The 20,676-nt window shown below is 46.7% G+C and overlaps 1 protein-coding gene across 1 annotated transcript; it reads left to right on the top strand.

The window, feature by feature from the left end:
- The first annotated feature begins 459 nt into the window (after positions 1 to 459).
- LOC142034035 (uncharacterized) lies at positions 460 to 10,019 on the top strand. Its single transcript, XM_075034740.1, has 6 exons — positions 460 to 869; positions 1,717 to 1,995; positions 3,976 to 4,224; positions 7,527 to 7,664; positions 8,265 to 8,384; positions 9,859 to 10,019. The coding sequence occupies exons 1-6, from the start codon at positions 809 to 811 to the stop codon at positions 10,017 to 10,019; spliced, it is 1,008 nt and encodes a 335-aa protein (XP_074890841.1). The 5' UTR covers positions 460 to 808.
- Positions 10,020 to 20,676: the final 10,657 nt, after the last annotated feature.

Genomic DNA, 20,676 nt, shown 5'->3' with positions numbered 1-20,676 from the left:
AAGTGTAAATGAAGTATCTGGTCCGGTGTGGCCCTGTAGATAACTGGTTCACAGCAGTTCCTCAAGATTGTCTTTTCAGTCTCGTCTCTGGGATCTGCACTCCAAACAGAGCCAGGGTGTATTTCGGGCTGCATTCAGTCTAGTTTTGCAATGCAACTTAACTTCCCGTAACCTTTATTCTTTGCCTGGGGTGGCTGTACGGAGCTCTTTCCTATATGGCAGGTACCATTCAGTCACTAGAAGAGCCCAGCCAAGTTCAGGCTGGGAACGTAGCCTTTGCGTACAGAGGGAGAGCCTTCTCCCACGCCTGCTGCTGGTGAGACTCTCCATGAGTGACGGTTGTTGGTGTTTCAGAAAATCAGCTGGTCTGCATGTGCGTTGCTTTACCTGACTGGACTAATTTTGCTGGATGGGAATGCTGTACTTCGACAAACTGGAAAAGGATGAAAGAAATAGGTGTTTTGCCTTTGCCTCTCAGCATTAGCATGTTCCTAAATGGGATGAGCTGACCAGGAGATATTTCTGTCTCTCCTCACCTCTCAGCCCTATTCTCACACTTGCAGCTAGCTCCAAGGTGCAAGACTTTGCAGAGCACTTTGTGGCTCACATTGGTTCAGCCTGAGTTCAGTCACCCAAAACCTTGCAGGTCTATTTTGAAACATTATTCAATCTGTCCACTATGGAGTTTCTTTTCTTTTCTTTTTTTTTTTTTTCACTCTTGCTTCTGACATCATTTCCTGAACGCTATATTCACTGAGCTCTGTAGCCAGATCGTCTTCTCAGCATATGATGCAAGGAGATCTTTAAAATGGATTTCAGCTCTTCTTTTACTCTGCAGTGCTTGCTGGTGATAATAACTGTTCCTCATGGTAAGTGGGATTTTTCTTTATGAAGTTGGCACAGATTTGCCTAGATGAACAGATTCCTTAATTTTGCTCCAGGATCTTTGAAGGACTCTACAAGGTTTGGGGAGATGTCAAATAGTTTAACTGCTAATGCATGAAAGGGGCAGTCAGACCAAAGTAAGACAGATTATTTTTTTAGTAAATGAATGATAACTAACAATATAGTACTTTCTCAGTGTACTGCATCTGTAAAAGCATTTCAGCAGAGAACGTAAGGTCCTTGTACGCAGAATGCTGGCTGGAGGGGCTGGAGAGCAATGTGGTACCACTCCTAGTGCTCAGTGCGACCTTGGGTTAGTCTCCGAGCTGCTGTCACCCTGCCGTTTACCCATCTCTGATTTGTGTACAGCAACTTAATAATGTGCAAGGATACTGTGAGACTTGTTCAAGTTAAAACTGTGACCTTACTCTTTGGGTAAAAGCAGCTGTGCAGGCAGCCGTTGTTTTTGCTGCCCTCTGCATAAGATCCATGGCATTGATGCCCTGAGGATCTTTGCAGTCTCTCAGCTCTGATGGGGGGTGGTAGGTGGTCACAACAAATTTGGGGAGAGAAAAGGCCACCTGCTCAGCCCTTTGTCACCCTGTGCGCATGGTCTGCACACCACTCCCATGTTATCAGGGGGGAAAGTTGGCCTTTATAGAAGGCTTCCCACTCCTCTGATTTTCAATTACTGGTGACCCCAGCCTGTCACTAGCGGTGGGTCTGTCCCTCTCGCATCTCCCCTGGACATTTGCCTTTCTGGGATGCAGCTGAGAGGGGATGGATGGACACAGCAAGCTCGCTGCCCACACTCTGTGCCTCTCCTTTCAGGCTCAGTCACCTGGACCGGTGTGCTCAGCGGCGGCTCAGCAGCTTTTTCTGTGGGAAATCAAAGTCTGCAGAACCTCTCCAGAATGAGCAAGAGGGATGTGAAATGCTTGACAACTGTCTTAAATGATAGTTTGTTGGCCAAGTGCGGCAATTCTGCCGGCAGATGCCTGAACTTGCAGAATGGCTCTCTAGTGCTGAGGAGTGTGGATAAAGAGGATGAAGGAAAATACGAGTTTGTTTTTCACAACACCACCAGCACTTTTACGCTGGAAGTGTTTGGTAAGTGGCCTTCTTAGCAACAAATAGCTTTTGAACTTGTGAGCCTAGCTTGGAAGCTGGTGCCTTAAAATTCTTGACCGCTTGAGCTTGCAGGAGCTATAGGTGCCTCTGGAACAGCTTTGTAAGCCTCTGGCACCTCAGGGGGCAGTAATAGTGAGTGTAAACTAGGGGATGCTTTTTGCATCCGCGTTGTCAGTCTCTCCTGTCTGTTGAGCCTTCCTTGAAGTAGCCATGTGCTACTTCGTCAGTCGAGCTACGTGCTGTTTTCCTGATGTAAGAGACAGCAGCCTGAAGTGTTTGTAAAGTTGAGCCTACAGTATGTAAACATGTAACTGGAGATTTCAGTCCATTTCCAGAGTACTCTTCCTAATGGCTCTCACAAAAGCTGTCACTGACTGACAGCGTTTTGCTGCCAGTGGACATGCTTCCTTAAGGAGTTAACCCTAGCTGACTTGGCTCTGGAAACTGAACTGAGCTGCTGTGCAGGTCTGTGTTGAGGCATGCTGGGTTTTTCCCCTGCTTCATGCAGCTGAGGAAAGGTACTAAAGGAATCCGCGTGTGACTTTCTGATTCTTAGCTGCCCCTGAGCAGTTTGGAGGTCAGCATCTTCTGGGTCTGTTCAGAGGCCAATGATAGGTACCTTACCGTGCCAGTCTCCCTGCTGTCCTCCCTCTGGCCTCAGAGTTGCTGCTCCCCGTCATGTGCTTGCTCAGCCATCTGTGGAGTGAGAAGATGGAAATAAAGTTGCTTCTGTACAGGATCCAGCTTGGGTTAATATGGAGAAACCTTAAATGGGTTTGCCCCCCTGCTGAACAGTGCTCCAGACAGCCAGCGACCATTGCTCTGGTCCTCATCTCCACCGTTCCTTTTGCAGGGCTTTCACTTACACAAGCTTCTGAGAGAAATTGAAGCGTATGAAATTGTAATGAAAATGTCTGAGCAAACTGGTCTCAGTGAAGACAAATGAATCCTTACACCTTTCGGGTGCAAACAGGCGGAACTGCCATGGAGAGTAGGTCAAAGATGTGACTCCTTGGCACGAAGATCAGGCGCTTAGACTGGAAGCAGGCAAAGACTGTGGAAGTGTCCTGGGTTTAATGTCCATTTCAGTGGATTTGCTTTGGGAAGTGTTGTCTACTCCTTGTGTTCTGTTGCCACGCTTAAGTCAGGGGAAACAATTTCATAGCAAAGGTATTCCTGGAGGCAGTGAATTATAGCTAAAGATGATGTCCTAGTTGAAGAAAGTGATTTCTGACCTTATTTACATGGATGTTTGCATAGATGTTCTCAATGTTACTCTTACTGTCATAAAACCATACTACTTCTCTGTCTAGTCTGTATTTGCAAAGTGGCAAATGTAGGAAATAGGTTGGCTCCTTTTAGTAGACTGAAAGAGGGAAATTCAGGAAAATGTAATAAGATCAATGATTTATTACTTTGTATTAAATTGTCCTGTCTAACTGCAGGTGTCTGGTGCTGGTACCTGTGTTGGGCATGATTTGTACTAGTTCCTCTCTACAATGGAAGGAAAAGCAGAGTGACAGCAAAAGTACAAACCTCTGGTGGAGGAGAGGGCTGAGTCTCCTCTGAAGCTACAGTTACCTGCTGATTACAGAGGAAGCCTCTGGCTGGCAAATGCTTTGGGTGTTTCCACTGTCCTCTCAGATCAGGGGCTTTTATTTTTCTCTTTTTCTATTTCAGTAAGGAAAATGAAGAGATGCCAGATTTTTGCGGCATTCCCAAAATAGGGACCAAGAGTCACTATCAGGGTTGGGTGGGCACTGCTAAGCATTTCAGGGCTGGGAGCAGGCACTGAAGAGTCTGGTTTCTTATTTCTGTGCTCCCTGGCTACCAGTAAATGCAGCGGTAGTAAGACTGCCAGTAAGGGAAGCTCCTATCCAGCTCATGTTCACTGCTGAGTCCGCCCCTCACCTCTCTTTTTCCTCCCTGTTCCCGTTGCCCTGTGCTGTGTGTGACCAGAGCCGGCCATTGGTATCCAGTGCTTCCCTAATGGGACTGGAGAGTTGTCCTGCGACGTGACCAGCAGCAAGGGCACCACCATTCAGTGGCTGCTGAATGGCACTGAGCTGAGGACCCCTGAGGCTTGCATTAAGGATGGTGGGAGGAAGGTTCGCCTGGACAAAACCGTGCCTGGGGAATTTGTATGTGAGGTTTACCATGGGAACAGTGTCACAAGGACCAGGCCCGTTGTGCTGTCTTGCAGTTACGGTGAGTAATGGTGTCTCCAGCAAATCTCCTTTTGTTGTTGCTGTCTGCATAATACCAAACTCTTCTGTCCTCTGGCAGCTGCCTTCCAGATTTACCACATCCTCCCTCTAGAAAGTGTCCCCTTGATTTCCTTCTCCCTCCTGTGTCTCAGACTGACACAGCCTACAACCATAGAAAGGATGAAAGTTTGTTCAGGAGGTCCTTTTACCCAACTCTGCAGCAATGACGGATATCCATCTGTCTGTTTTCCTACTTCCCAGTGATGAAGACCTTGCACCCTGCTGTGCACCAAACCTTTACGCCGATGTAGAAACACGAGCTATTTCCTACTCTGATGGTCATCCATTACCCAGATGGCCTTCCAGTTTCTGTAACACCCCTGTAAAAACACCTCTGCTAGTTCAGCCCTGTTGCTGCTGGACTCAGCTCCATATCTAGGCCAGCTGCACAAAGATTTACCAGTCTATACAAATGTCTCTCTACCAGGCCCACACCATCAGAGGTGGGGTAAAAGACACAGAATGTAGTTTTTTTTTCCCTCCATGTCCCTGCTTGGATATGTAGTTCTGTGAGGAGGCTGTGACTTTACCCATTTGCAAGTTATCCATAAATGCTGAGTACTCTGCTTCAATGAGGCCATAGTTTAATGAGACAGAAAATCCAGATCCTAGGACTGATCAAAACTGCCAGAACCTCATGATGCAAAGCAGTGGTCTGTGTTTGTTGTAAGCTTACATTTATTAGAAAATAATAATTATTATTATTATTATTATTTGATTAGATAACCTTGAGTGAGATTTCACTTGCATCTCCAGTAGTGAGGGTATTTCTCCTCTCCAGCAGCGAAGATGGTCATCAAAACTACGTCAGGGTGGCATAATTTAACCATAAGGGTTTTGACTAATTTAGTTGTAATTGATTTAAGCACCTTTGCTACTAGAGAAATTGTACTGTGCAATAGCACCTAGCATTTTCGAAATTAGGTCTGAGACACTCCAACTCTACAGCAGATAATTGTCTTTTCTTCTATGGTTGGCATACAGTTGATGTGAAAGCAAAATTACTGATATAAACCCTGTATCGTGTTGTCGTGTGTGCTGGCATTCAACAGAAATGCCGTGGGCTGTTCATGCCTGATCGTGTTGGTGCCGCTGGCCAATCTGTACAAATTTGGCATTTGTGATTGTGGAGCAGTGATTTTAATTTTGTCCAGTTAAATTGATCAGAGGTTGTTCAGCGTAGTCAGACCCAAGTTGGCTGAGGCACTGGGGAGTGAGGATGCAAACATCCATGAGCTGTTCAATCAAGCTCTGTGATAAATCATGCAAGTGCTGACAGTTACCATTTTTTATTCTGGGTGACTGCCCAGTCCCCTGTGTGTGATATCAGTTCCCCATTTCCTCTTGAAAAGCCCACAGGGGAATTTAGTGATAGCTCTGTTGGGATGGACACGCACAATAACACCTATTTGGAAGGGTCTGAGAGCAAGAAAGTAGCAGTGATTCTACTTTTTAGTCACCAAATGCAACCACATTTGTAAAAAGTGAACTAAAGCAGTTCTGGATACTAATAAAATGAAGAGAGAAATGAGTTAAGTTTAAATTAATTAAAGACTAATTCATTATTTTTGTGGATTATTATTTGCTCCAGGCAAAGGGCTGAATACATTTTTCCACTGTAGGTATAAGATCTATGTAAAAGCACCTATTTGGGCAACCTATTGGCTAATTAAATTAATTTTGAATAATTGCTAGCATAAAACAATTTGGCAGAAATACTGTAAACTTCCCAGGCACCGAAGGGCTCTGATCATGCAGTATCTAAAGTAGAGGATTCAGAAATTAACAAGTCATCATATATAAAAGGCTTATATTTATTCATTACTTTTTTTATTACTTATTCATTACCAATTTTTAACACAATATTGTATCAAAAAGACCTTTTTAACAAATGGCAAATTTTTAGGAAAAATATTTCCAAGATATGTTTATGCTTTTGACAATATTCTCTAAGCTTTCATCAAAAAGGAAATAAAATTATTAGGCAAATTGTTTCTCATTTGCTGAAAGTTTAATTTTGAGTATAGATTTTTTGAACTTGGTAACTGTTCCTAAACAGACTGGAACGAGCACTCTGAAAATGCTTTGAGTATTTGAGACAGGAGCAGCTGTCCACAGTTGTTTTTACTGTTCTGGTGAGTATGTGGACTATGACAGCATGTAGTATGTCCTGGAACGTTTGAAACACTTCCTAGCCTCCGGGGATATGCAGCAAGTTGTGCATTTGGGATCTCGAAAACAAGCTCTAAATAAGCCTGTTGGTTTCCCCAGTGTGGTGCTGTGCAGGCATGCGCACAGACAAAAAGAAGTCAAATGATTTAAAAAGGGATGGCTTGGGTTTACCTAAGGAGTTTCAAGGAAATTGTAGTATAGTGATAGTTGAGTTGTATGTTTTCTTCATAGTGGGAAGAAGAGTTTTCCTACTGGTTACTGCAGGTTGGAGCAAATAGTCTTAGTGAAGGCGCCAGTCTGGACGGGTGTCTCTTTTCTGCAAGTCTGTGATGCCCTCTACCAGCTTTCTTGCTCAGCAACAAGTCTGACTGTCAAAGCAACCCTGAACAAAGGACTCTGAGCTGGGTAATAATTACCACCGACTTGTGCATGGCCTTCTGCTCAGCCATCTGTAGTGATAGCCTCCTGCTAGGTGTTTCGCTTGGTCTCAGTTGGGAAGGGGAATAAAGAGAAATCTTTCCCTGAGCAGCAGTGAAGCCAGGTTCCTACAGCTCTGACCCCAGTGGCTGGAGTCTCTGGTTCCTGAGGAAGTGCAGGCTCTGATCAGACTTGCTTTGAGGTTGGTGTAGTCATTACATGGCTGTCCTAAGTAGATTCTCTGGGGCCTAATATGAGCTCTGAGGGTAGACTCTGCAGCTTGTCTTTCAGCAGGAGATGCTAGCTGCCTGTTTTCATAAAACTTGTTGAAATGTAGTATCTTTCAAACCACCACCTTCCCTATTAAATTTGATTAAAACTTAGAAAATTATCTTAGACGTTACTGGTCAGAGTACGCAGAAACAAATGCACACAGCATAGCCACACAAGCCTCTCTTCTTAATGAAAAATTCCATACCATAATTAAATGATGTGACATAAATTACGATGTGCCACAGTTCATAATATCAGCTCCCCCGATCCAAACCAAAGTAATGCAATAATAATGCCCACATGCTCTAATCTGTCTGCGGGGTTTGGAGGAAGAAGCTTTTCCACCCTGGTAAAACTAACAGCACCCTGTACTTCTTGCAGGAGACCTGCTGCAGTACCCGTGGTTCATTTACATCCTGGCAGGATGCGCAGGGGGTGCGGTTATCCTGGTGGTGGTTGTGTCCTCAGTCATATGTTGCTGCATGAAGAGGAAACACAAGTTCATCCCAGTGCCTTCAGGTGAGTGGAGAATGCTGTTGCTGCCTGGGATGAGTCTCACAGAGGACTGTGTGTGTGTGCAGGATGGGGTTGAAATGGCCTTAGGTTGGTGGCTGCCCGTCTTCTAGCCAGGCCTCCCCTGATGCAGTGGAGCAGAAGGCTGCTTGCTGACAGGCAACTGTTACAACCAGCGGGGTCTTGAATTAAACCTTGCTTTTCCTTTTTTCACCTCATGCTTGCCACCATGTGCTCCTGGCCAGAAAGACACACAGCAAAACCTTTTCTATGGGTAAGAAAATTGAGCCTCATTCAGGTCTGATCCTGAAAGGACCTGAAGGCTTCTGGTGGCAGTCCTTTGTCAGCACCAGTCCCTAAGTGCAGTCTGCCCATGCTCAGTGAGGCCACCTCAAGCTGTGGTCCTGCCAGCATGGTCAAGCTGGTCTCTGACACGTTGGCAGCGGCCGTCCATACTTGGCATCTCTCTGCTCCAGGAATGGAGCCAGTGCCACATGAGGAGGAGACACACGCATGTGTTGGCAGTCCGGCCTCGCAGTCAGTGTGCCAAGGCTGCTAGGATGTAGGGGAGCTCTTTCCTTCAAGTCTCTGATTTTGGTTTTACAGAGGAGGAGAAGGATGACGGACTAACAATGTCTGTGGTCTCCAGTGAAGGTGTGAAGAGCCCTCCCGATGGAGACCACGTTGAGGCTCAAGCTGCCCAAATTGACTGTCCTTCAAAGCCTGGTGGGTCCAGTGACTTGTTTTAAGTTGGACAGATAGCCTGTTCAGGACGGTGAAGGACAAAATGAATGTGTGTGACTGATGGGGAAGGAGCTCACTGGAGAGAGGGGCCTGGGACTCACTAGTGCAGGGAACATGTTTCATCTTGTCCAGATGACAGAAGTTGCAGCAGGTCATTTATCAGTACCTTACTTGTGCTCAGCTTCTGCACAGGAGTAGCTCTTGCCTTTATCTAGCTGTGAGATGTAGCAGCAGCCGTCTCATAAGTATCCTGCAGGGGGTACTGCCAGCAGACTGCAGACTGTTCCAGTGTTTCCTGTGCTAAATCTCAAAACCAGCAACCCCTCCAAACTTAGCAGTTTTCCTGCAATTTTATCACCACCCCCACCCCCCACCCCCGCCTTTCTCATCAGTAACATTTTATAAGAATTGGCATTGTTTTTGTAAGCAGTCATCTTCAGGACAGCATCCACCAATATGCTGAACTGGAAACACAGCTAAATCCCATCAAAGTCAGAGGCTTGTGTGTTTCCTTAAATTGGTGCTAAAGTGGGAATACAGTCACATTTTAAATCCTTCAAGAAATCAAGAATACAACCCCACAGCTTTAGCACAGTATGGTCAAGAGAGTGCAGCGATAAAATCCTTTCAGAATCCTGTTTTGTGAGTGCTTGATATTAGTACTCTACTTTTTGCATTATGTTTCCCTTAATTTTGTTCCACAAACATGAGTGGTGGCAACACCTTCCCTGGGAATGCACCATCATCAGCTGAAGTAGGTCTAGCAGCGACATCATGAACTGGAGCAACATTACATAGGTTGTAGCCTGGTCTCAGCACTGCTGTCTCCACTTCTGGTATCCTTCACTGTACCATGCACAGCCTCTCAGCAGCTCAGCTATGCTTTATGTCTAACCTTGGATGTTGCTTTGCCCTGCTTTCAAAATACTAAATGCTACTCATGAACATAGTGCGAGAAAGAAAAAAAAAAATTAAGTAATTCAGATCATGTTTAATATTAATATACTTAAAGTGTAGAACTTTTGTTTTTTTCCAAAAAAATCTCCACATTGTCAGTTTGATTAAGAAAGTATCCCATGTTTATATTTTCTTCAAATAAGTAAAAAGCAGAGATGCGTGTGGAAAGTGTTTAGGTGAGAACATATTACATGTGTGCTGTTAGCCAGCTTTAATTACTCAGATGTGACTGAATAGATTTTGCTTTGGTATTTTGGTACATTTTGGCCAGTTGAGCCCAGAGAGTTTCAGCACCAAAGTGTCTTACAAAACAAAGCTATGATGAACAGCTCAATAAATGAGCAGTTACAAAGAAAACTGAAATTTGGCTTGCAGATGCCTGGGGAGAGGGGACTGTGCAGGTTAGGCAGCCTGTGGCATCAGGGACTGGGGGGAGGATTTCTATGGGGGTGTGAGCATAGTGCAGGCACTTATAAACCATTTCTCCCTTCTTTTCCAGATGCTGCCCAGACTGGTCAAGGCATTGAGCCTGAGCCCCCTGTGGAAGAAAATTTGCCAGTGGAGATAGAACCTGAGGAAATGCCAGACCCAGCGGTCATAATTGATGTGGAAAGCCAGGAAAAAGCCTCGGACTGTTTCCCGGATCCAACTGATGACTGATCTGGTGTGCTTGCCATTCCGCCCTGTCTTGAAGCCTATGACACTCGTCCTTTGCATCCCATAGTCTCATTGTGTGTAAGAATTGTTCTGGAAAATTTTAGCAGGGAAAGATGTGAGGTGTCAGGTCTACTAACCTCATTTAAAAAAAAAAAAAAAAAAAAAAGAAAAAGTAAGAAAAAGCACATGCGTGGCTTCAAGGCCATGCTGCTGTGGGCTGACATGTTCACTAACAAACTAAACTGGGCAGCTCTTTGATGCTTTGCCTGTTAATAGGCTGGCAGTTAACCTGTGGAGCCCTAGAGGACAGCCTGAAATGAGATGGGCGGTTCCTCCTGCTCCTTGCCCACCACACGCCTTGCCATGTCTTCACCAGCCGGCAGTTCCTGCAAAGGGCAGGCGTGACAGATGGATTGAGGTGGCCTGCCAGTCCCAGACAGAAACAAGGACCTGCCAGAAATTTCCTGAGAAAGCCTGTTCTCAGGAGATTTAAAGGCGTTTTTCACAGGCCCTGCCAAAAAATCTCAATGGAGGTTTCAGCTAGGTATCTGCTGTGCCGGGTGTTTATCTGAATCGCTCCTCTGAGCTCAGACCCTTTGTGATTTGGCCCTCACCGCTTGCTGCGTGGGGCCAGGAGTGGTGGTAGGGGCTGCTGTGTGCAGACCCCGGGAGGCGACACTGGCTTGCTCGCCTTTCAATAGCCTGTAATGGCAGGGGGCTACTGGTTACCTTTTGCCAGAACCTAACTGCTTGGGTTGCCAGTGAGTTAAAACAGCTCTGTCAACTAGCTTGCTTGCTTGCAGCAGAAGGGTGCCTGGGGCTTGGGTGTGTAATTTTGACAGAAATGTTGATTATAACGCTGAGAATGTTCATCAGTGCAAGTATTAGTGCCTTTGGTGTAATGGTTTAGCTAAAAGCTGATTAAGCTGGCCATCTGCCTGTGCTTGTAGGCTTTTTCAGTGCTGTATTATTTGCACAGACAGCAGCGATTTATAGAATCTCTTAGGCAAGTCTTGCTGCTACACACGTCCTGTTCTGCTCAGGGGAGGTTTGAAAGCGGCACAGCTGGGGTAGACCTGTAGGGAAGAAGGATGAGGTGAGGAGAGGGAAGGACTTAGTCCCAGGCAGCAGGTAGCTGAGTCCTTGGCAAAGCTGCCAGTGGCTGCAGGGCTGTCAGGCCACAGGGAGTGCTGCAGGATGCACTGCCAGAGCAAGGTATTGCGAGGCATGTTGGTGTTAAAGTAGCCCAATGCACTAGAAAGGGATGGTAGAGTAAAAGCAGAGATGGTACAGATCGGGGAAGAAAAGGATGGGAAGGCATGAATTGCATTCCTCTCTTCCCTTGTCATTTTGTCCCTGTTACATATCGTGCTGATATTGTGCCATGAATCCCTTGGAAATGCATTTAAGGTATGCCCTGTAAATGCCACCCAATGAGGTCTGCAAGTACCCCAGCAAAATCAAAACCAAGCTGAATGCATCTCTCCCAGGCGGGGGAGCTGGCGGGACGGCTGCATGCTTACCTGGAAGTCCTTCATGTCTGTGTACATGGCAAAGCTCTGCATCGGTGACGCCCAGCCGTAGGTGGTTGTTCTTGTTGTTTCCTTGTCCTGTGACTCTGTTTAGAAGATTTTTGGATCTTGTGTGCTGTGTTGGTGGTGATTCAGCCTGTCTCTGCTTTTTAAGGCTGCCGTAGGAATCAGATTTTCCACGGTAAGAGGGAGATAAGAAGTCTTTTCCTTATGGTGCTGCACTATCTCCTGTCGGTACAAACATTCCTCAAAACTGTGAGTTGAATGACAGAAATGTGACGCCGAGCGCTTGGGGTGGCAGCTGCCTATAGGCAGCACGTGGCAGTGATACTGGGTGAACAGGGGCCACTGTCACTGAAATGGGGGGACATAGTCAGCTTTGTTTCTCTTCTGCACTTTCTGGCAGGGACAGGCAGGGGACAGTCGACTCCAGTACATGTTTCAAAGGCTGAACGGTGCTCTGAGGTGCACTGGAGGAAATGCCAGCATTTCGGGTGCTAAGGGTGGCAGAGCTGGGCCAGCCTTGTCCTGCTGAGCTGGTGCGGTCCCGGCTCCAGCTTGCCCTAGTGCTGCCATGCTGCTGTCAGCCCTGGGAGGGCAGCTGTTAGCACCACCACGGGGGTAACCCCAGTCTGGGAAGGATTTTTCCCGTTGAGATGGAAATCTGAGACTCTTTATGAGGCAGATAGGACACGGCTGGTTTTCTGTCCTTCCCTGCTGAAGATGCCAGTTCAGCAATGGGGGTAAAGGTTTTTGTTACTGTTAAGTCAGGAGAGAAGTCGTGCAGCCTGTGCTCTTCCTTTAACTGTATGTGTTCATGCCCAGCTATTGTTCTTTTTTGGTGTTTTTTTCTTTTCCCAGCGATGATTTTGTTCCTAATAAAAAGATCTGTTTTCTAACTTGTTTTGGAAATGTTTAAGGTCTGTTATTTAATAATTGTTTCTTTATGGTTTTCACTGAAAGTACAGGCTGGTTTCCAAATTTTCACCTGGCCAAAATAAAGGAAAGGTGATAACAAGTTACTGCTGACTACAGCTGAGCTGGGTAGTCTAGAGAACAGAGAACACAAGGACATTTCCAACCTAAATGATTCTATGATTCTATGACATTCATTTGTAAGTCATTCCAGGAGAGGCTGTAGGACAGTGGCATATAACTAGTCCCCATTGGAGCGTGTGTGCCAATGTGCCTGCATGTCCGTGTGCGCTCGCAGCTTGCCAAACCCTGCTCTGGTGTCTTGCCTGAACTGTGAGGTGCAGGGAAGGGACGCAGGGAGATGGGTTTGTTTTACCCATCTTTACACATCTGTATTTTTTTATGACACCTAAGCCACCTCAGCTGTGAGAGAGGATGCTTGACTGCATAGCTCCTTTTGCAAGGAGGAGGTGACTCTTTCATGCTCACCCTTAGACAAGTGGGCCCAGGTGGTGGGTAAAACCAATGTCCTGATGGTTTGTGATCATATAAAATCCCTTGACTTTACCATTGCAGTGTTATCCCTGGAACAGTGGTGTGACTGGACATGGGTGATCCTGTCCTGCAGCCTGTGAACCCAGCACCCCAAGGAGCCACCCACCTGAATTTGCACTTGTTTTCCAGCCCAACTATGGTGCTGCATCACCCAGGCAATAGTGAGGATACTTTTGGGCCTGGGGCTATCTGGCAGAGGAACGGGTATGGGTGTACATGGTGCTATCAGGAATTTGACCAGAAACAGAGATGCCTGTGCTGCCTCTTCAGGGCTTCTGGTGGCCTTGGTGAGGCTGTGCCACGCCAGCCCTACTCTCTCCAGGTTGCTGAGGGAGCCCTTGGTGCTGGGGGGCCTCCGGGTGCCTCTGGCCTCCTGTGGGGAGCTGGTGCTTTGCAGGGGAGGGGAGCCGAGCCGCACAGAGAGCTGACAGTCACGCCATCCTCTCCAGCCACTGGTCCTGGCTAGGGAAGGCTGGGAGTAGGGCAGGGTCCCTCCTGCTCATCGGGTGCTGGTGGGACAAGGGGAGCTCTGCTCTGCGGGAAGTGCGAATGTTTTGGGATGTGGTTTCTTCTCAGCTGAGACAAACTACCAGTCGTTTATAGTACTGTACAGAATGGTTGTTTAGATTTGTATCCATGTCAATGTTTCGTGGTGGGAAGAGAAAAATTTCCCTCTGCTTGTGGCATATGCTAAGCAACAAATGACATGAAATGTAATATGTAGTCTTTTCATCATGTAATTCATGCAGTTTATGAATATAAAAGGAGAACAGAGAATGATCTTACTTGACTTAAGGTGAAAGCAAAAGCAGAAAAGAAACATGTTGTATAACAGCAAGCAGAGACAGGGGAATGATTTTTTTGTTTTAGCATTCATGATGAACTCATCCCCACAAAATTCTCATGTCAGTAAAGCTCCCCATCCCAGCAATGAAGCAGTTCGTGCTGTGCTTTTCAACCTCTACCCCGGGCTGCTGTGGCTGATGTCCCAGTGGCTGTGCGCATAGCCCTTGCAGTCCTCCCTCAGAGCCCAGCATGGGGGCAGAGGCACCAGGGCAAGAGCCAGCAGTTTGTGGGGAGCTGAAGGACCATCCGCCCCCACTACCATCAGCTCTACAGAAACACCAGAGGAAAAATGAGTGAGTCTGAGAGCAGATAGACGAAACTGATAATGGGCCAGTTTACAATAGCAAATGAAATGTTTGTTGTGAATACTGAAGAGGCATGCAAACAGTGGTTGTGCTAACTTCTGATGAAAATCTTGGTGTAGTTGAAAAAATGTCTAGATTTTAGGCATGTGCATAGTAAGTTTGTCTCACTTTTCATGAATTACTGCAATTCATTTCAAAATAAGCAAACAAGAAGAGTTCACCTGTAACTCAGCTGTAGGATACAATGTCACAGATAGGTATCTTCAAACCATTTCCTTAATATTAGCCAACAAATTCTGGTGGTGCTATAAGATCTAGAAGTATTACTATCACCAGACGGGGAGGACTGAGCTACCCTGTGGACTTCCATAGGTAAACACACAGAACCAGTAAAAAGAAGAGCAGCATCACCCGTTTCTGTCTGAGACGGAAGCAGGATTTGATGATGTGTCATCACAGTGGCTTGGATTAGCATTTGGGTATTGCTTATGCCTTTAGCCAGGCTGCTCGGTGCCTGCATGCAATCAAACCCTGCTTGTTTGAGGCTAGTGCTGGTGAAGTCCCTCCTGAGCATATGCAATGCCCCCCTCTTGTCCTCTGGTGTAAAACAGGCTGGGAAACAACATCACCACCCAGTGGGGACCCTGTGATCTTTGACAACCAGTGACTGCATCCTGCATTGGTTTTGTTCACAATGAACACTGTGTTTCCTTTCTGCAAGATTACGTGACTCATCTCTTAGGCAGGGGATGTGGCTGGAGACAGCCAGGGAGTCTTTACTGGGAATCTAGAAGACCCTCAGATGAAGCCCTTCTAAATATTTGTACTTTTCCAGCAAGCAAATGGTGGCAGGTGGTGTGTTAATTATATCAAGATTAATTTAACTTGGATACAATCAGTTAAGAGACATCTCTGGGCTGTGCAGGACCACTGGGAAGTGCAGCATCTTTCTGGCTGGCCTCCCTCGAATGTCACTTGTGTGGCTCCAGGCTGGCTGACAGGCTGAAGTGGAGCTCTTGGCCAGCTCTGGGACTGATAGACTCTTACGTCCAGCCCTCTTGATCACCAGCAAGCAATGTGGCTGAATCACACAGCCATCCACTATTGATAGGGACTAAAGAAACTGTTCCCTGCCTGTACCAAAGCAGACTGCCTGGAGGGCAAAGGATGTTTAATGATAAGGGAGATGAGAGTGGAGTGGGGGGCACAGACACCCCCCTAATGTGTTCAAATATGGCTAAACCCCTCAGGAGCTGGATAGCAATTGCATTCAAGTAGCATGTGAAGAGCCCAGAGCAGTTCTGCCTATGCCTGCTGATGGCATCATTGACGTCTTCATGGGGGTATTTCCCAGCTCAGCAACGAGGTGGGATTTCAGCCCCAAAGAGGTCCTCATCCCTGGGGTTCCCCTGCCCTCCCATCAACCATGAGGGGCCTGACTTCATTACGTTGTTCATTATGCTTGCAAGTTTAGGGACCTGACTATACCCCTCACCTCTCAATGCACCTACAGATGCACGCTTGGCAGCTTGGTTCCTTCCCCAGGAGCTAAGGTTGCCATCTTCTTTGGTCTGCACCTCCTGTTGCCTTCAAGCTTTGCTCAGAGAAGGGCCGTCGGCCAGCACTGTGCCTCCCCTTCGCTCAGGGAGCTGGGTTGGGACCTCCTGGGCTGGGACCAGGGTTGCCTGATATCCCAGCCAGAGCTGGCTGTGGGTCTGCAGGCAGAGAGTAGAGTGATTTTGTGGGCTTTCCCCTCACTCTTTGTGTGGTCCCTGGGGACTGGAGGGGTGGGTGTTGTGAGGATGGGATGAGTCTCTGCCTCCTGGGAGATGGGAATACTTGCCCTATGTCCACCCACTTGGTTTATGGGCATTTTGGGGCAGGGGCTGGTCCTGGCGCACGGAGAGACGTCTGTAGTCTGCTTGTCATTTGGGTATTGTGCCAAACGCTAATGGTAAGGAAAGGTTCCCATCTGTAGAGGTAGCAAATACAGGTAGCTAATGTCAGCTTATTTTTAATTGATCTATTTTTCTGGTTAGTATATTTCATGTCACACTTAGCCAACATCCATGATAAAGTATTGGATGGGACTATAGTATAAAGCGTGTATTTTATAGTTAATACCGGAAATGAGGGGAAAAGCAGAACTTGGGACCTGAAGTCGATGCAGAATTTTTAAAACTTGCCTAAACTGATGACAACTGCTGATAGTTTTAGTATTGTCTCACACTATAGAAACTAGATGTATTACAGACCAAGAATTACTTCGAGGCAATTTTCAGTGAATCTTTTGGAATTGCAAATACAGTACATTAAAGAGAATTATTATCTGCTCTCGTATCGTATGCAAATGGAATAAAGAAATACAGTTTAGTGGCTATCCTGTTGCCAGCATTGCTGTCTTAACTTTGGTTTATACAAGTTCCTCTTCAAGGGCAAAACATATTTTCCCAAAACTAAGGAGTGAAGCAGTTTCAACAGGTTTTTTTGATACTAAATGTCATGTAATGAGATATCTTCAAACAAACAAAAAAACGAAAGAAAAAGATGATGTGATGGTGTTTTTGTCTATATGAAAAGAATTGCAATAGTGACTTTGAATGCATGACTTGAAGCAAAGAGCATTAAGAGTTTATGTTGCACTCCTGTGAAAGCTTTCCATCACAGAGCAATGGGCCTTCCTTGGAGATTTCTCCACTGAAATAACAGAAAAACCTACAGTTACGGGATTTGGGACAGCAGGGATGGAATGCAGTGATGTGTATGAATGGGTAGTCAACTGCCTGGCAGTCAGTCTCAATTCACCTCCAGCTGGGGTGGGTGGAGGCTTTTCCGAGGTGGCACACGGAGCCTGAAGCAGGAGCTACCTGCTGGGTGGGACAGCCTCTGCTGCTGGTGTCTCTGTTGTCACAGGATGAACCGTGGCAGGACCGAGAAAGGAGGAGAAGGATGCAGAGAGCAGGGTGACTGCTGCAGAGGATCCAAGAGGAAGAAAGGGCATGGGCTTAATGACTGAGGGTGAGTAACGGCAGTCATAGATGTTGTTTCTTCCCTCAAATGGGTGGGGAGGCTGCAGGGGGTCTCAAGCAAGGTCTGTTCTGCATCATCCTGCAAACTCTTTAGGCAATATAAAATGTTGTTCTCCAGAAAGCAGTAGTTGTTGCTGCTTCCTCACGCCTACTCTCCCTGCCATTTGGCATGAATCGTGTTCCCCAGGTGGATGGACTGTTCTCCCAGTTACAAATCACAGCTCCTCTGAGCCCCTCAGGCAATGTTTAGCCAGGGGCACTGGGGACTCCTTACTCCTCTCTGTCTTTCTCAGGAGCCATTTGCAGGGAAAGTGCTGTGCTAGTTTTGATAAGGGGGAGTAAATACAGGTCTTCCCATAGCAGCAAATGGGAAATACCTTTTCTTTTTTTTCTCTGCCTGCCCCTCCCCTTGTCTAGTCCTAGCCAGCCCTTTCAGGATTTTTCTCCTGACCTCACTTTCTGGTATCGGTTTTGCTAAATGAGGTGGGAGAAGGGTGGTGGGAAGGGAGGACCCTGGCCAGCTTTTTAGGTACCCTGAATACAGGTAAGAACATGGCTGTTCCCTTTCCTTCCTGTGCACAAGCTGGGTCAGGATTTCTCTTGCTGCCATAGGAGACCACAGTGAAAGCTGTGCAACTTAAGCTTCTGTTTGTACATATTCCTGCCCAGCTGTTGAGGTCTTGGGGTTCTTCAGGTGATTTAGTTTCTGATAAGGAGTTTTGTTTCCTTACCTTTTGTTGAGAGTTTAAAGCTTTATTATTTGGCAAATACAAAGGCCTGTTTATAGCTTTCTCTGGAGAACCAGCTGTAGATGGAGAGGCCCTTCTTTGCTGGAGACAACATCAGTAGGAGTCAACACTGCCATGAATTTGATATCATCTGTCTTAAAAAAACCCAATGGTTAAACAGCCTCAGTGAGAGAGGAAAGTAGACGCCTGTGTTTATACCAAATTACTGATGCTGCAGAGCTTAAAGGAACTTTCAAAATAACTCAAATAACTACTGCAGCTGTAGTTCCAACTCAGTGCTTAACCTGTGTGGGCACAAGGCATGCACAGTAACTTTCCATTGAGGCTGCACCGTAAACTTGCAGCTCTGCAAAGTGGCCACTAAGGTTCAGCAAATTTTTATGGAGTTGCTGAAAGCGGTGTATGTAGGGGACATGACAGAAACAGTCAACGAAAAGCCTGCTCTTCCATGTTGGAAACAAAAAGGGTTGGCTGAAAAGAATGGTGACACAATCCTGAACCTGACCACTGAGGCTGCTTGCAGCAATAGATGTTCTGAACGGGAGGTGCTTTTAAGTGGTGCTTTGTTAGACAGGTAGTTGGGAGCCAGGGGTTTGGGTCACAGGAGCATCTGGTTCCATTTGTTGTCCTTCTTTGGAGTGCCTGGCTGACCTTAGCAAGTCATTTCATCCTCCTCTGCCTCATTTCCCCATCTGTAATACTGGGATGATCATGTAGGTCTCTTCTGTCAAATGGGTTTAAGCCTTGCAGATAAACAGCAGCACCTCACTCACACCCGTGTGTTGGAGTGGCCAAGAGCTGGGAGACCCTGTGGGGTGCTGCGGAGATCTGTCCGGGCTGCAGCGAGTCCTATGGTCTGGCTGCCACAGGATGTCTGACTGCCCAGATGCGAGGAAGGAGGTTTACCAAAACTGTCAATGCTGGACGGTACCTCTCTCATTAACCTTGTTAACTTGCGAGATGCTGGTTTCCTTCTGACTCTCGGGAGTCTAACAGAGGGGCTTGGGCCTCGTGTATTGCCTTGGTAGAAATACTGTGAAAAGCCACAGCTTGCCTCTAATTCCCCAGTGCTCAGATGCATTACGCAGAACATCCCCTGCCTGCCTTATTGAGATCTTAAAAACCAGAAATTCTCAGAAATGCAATGGCACAGCACCTTAGCCATTACCCTTCCTGGCTGACAAGAGGAGCCGTGGGCTGTGAACGTTCAGAAACACGGGCAGCTTTGTGGCTGTACTTTCCCCTGCTGTGGAGAAGGCCCACTCTTTGCTAATGCTCATGTAGCTCCTTGCTGCAGCTGCCCGGCGTTTCCTGTGCAAGCGTGGCGTGTTGAGAGTGTGGTTGGGATGGGGGTGAGCCCGTCCTGCTGCCCTGTGGCCCCTGCACCCTGAGGAGCTGCCCACGTGGGTCTGCTGTTGCTTCTCAGCCCCGATGTGGGGCTGGGTCACCCAGGCAAGAGGGAGGGTGCTGCCTAGTCTGGCCAGACTGGGGTCTGGTCCTGGTGTTCCACCTGTGCTTGCTCAGCGCTACCAGGGAGAGCAGGATGCCCTGCCGCACTGACTAGCCAAAACCTGCCACAGCAAGGGTCTCGGCTCCTTTTTCTGCCCCACTTGCTGTCCTAACAGCTTGCCTTCTGAAAGGACTGGATGGGTTGATGAGCTGAAATGGCTGTATGTAGGAACGGACAGACATCAGAGAGGCCAAAACCAGGTTCACAGGGCACAGGAACCTTGTGGGACTGGAGAAGAAGCAGGGGAAACTGAGCTGCAAAGTTGGGATCCACACTGAGCAGCAAAAGGGCTTGTATGCCTTTGTGTGTGGGACTTGTATGAAGGCTGTTCAGGGCCCCTCCTAGGAATAAATGCCTTGAGTACTGAAATGTATTATGCAGTTGTTTGTGCTTCGTCTCCTGGATCGCTTCTCATCCTCCCACCTACTGTTTGGACTGTCCCTCACTCCTCTCTAGAGTTCTAGTAGTATAATAGAATAAAACATTGTACAAGACATGAGTTAGTTATGCATTTGTTAGACTGGTGATTTCTGGAGAGTGTCAGATCTTGACTGAGAGATTACTTAAACGGTAATAACAAGTTGTCTTTCCTGGATATCTTTCTAAGAGCAGCTGTTCTTCTAATACCTTCTTTGGGTATGTAGTTCATCCCCCCTCTGGTGGTGAAGGGGCATATTGTAGTTAATACAGGTCTCCATGTATTTATCACTGCTAAGACTGGAAGAGGTTGCTCTGTTCATCTATCTGGCTTCTTGTGTAAGGCAGATTGATTGCATCATGCCAACAAAGTTTTGCTTCGACTGCAACATGTTTTGCAGTAGTAGTAATGTCACTGAAATTACTAGAATAAGATACTGAAAGTTAGATCCTAAATCTAGGGTCATTATAGATGATGGAAATCGATGTCAGACTGAAATGCACTGCCTGCAAGAATAACTGTCTGATGGGATGCTGACATCTGCTCTAGCCTCAGTCATTGTTTGTCAATTGATTTGCCACAGATTGTCAAACTGCTCTATTTAAGGTTGTTATGTTCCTTCAGACCCAACTTAAATGAGGCATCTTTTGTGAGGTTTGACTGTTGACACATGCTTACAGGTGGAAAAGAAGAAAATGAGTCAGAGAGAGAGAACACCTCGGGCTGATGATGTGGTATTATGCCCATCACAAGGGAATAATTTCTCTTCAAATAATTAGCTGAGGACTACATGCATGAGTC

The sequence above is a fragment of the Buteo buteo genome, chromosome 8, assembly GCF_964188355.1.
Source record: "Buteo buteo chromosome 8, bButBut1.hap1.1, whole genome shotgun sequence".
NCBI classification, from domain to species: Eukaryota; Metazoa; Chordata; class Aves; order Accipitriformes; family Accipitridae; genus Buteo; species Buteo buteo.
This window is presented reverse-complemented; position numbering and strand designations above follow the sequence as displayed.

Bases quoted from the DNA above. Each gene is read 5' to 3' on its own strand.
- LOC142034035 (XM_075034740.1), top strand. From the start codon at position 809: ATGGATTTCAGCTCTTCTTTTACTCTGCAGTGCTTGCTGGTGATAATA. The intron at 4,225-7,526 runs GTGAGTAATGGT...TACTTCTTGCAG, and splicing joins TGTGCTGTCTTGCAGTTACG to GAGACCTGCTGCAGTACCCG. The intron at 7,665-8,264 runs GTGAGTGGAGAA...TTGGTTTTACAG, and splicing joins GTTCATCCCAGTGCCTTCAG to AGGAGGAGAAGGATGACGGA.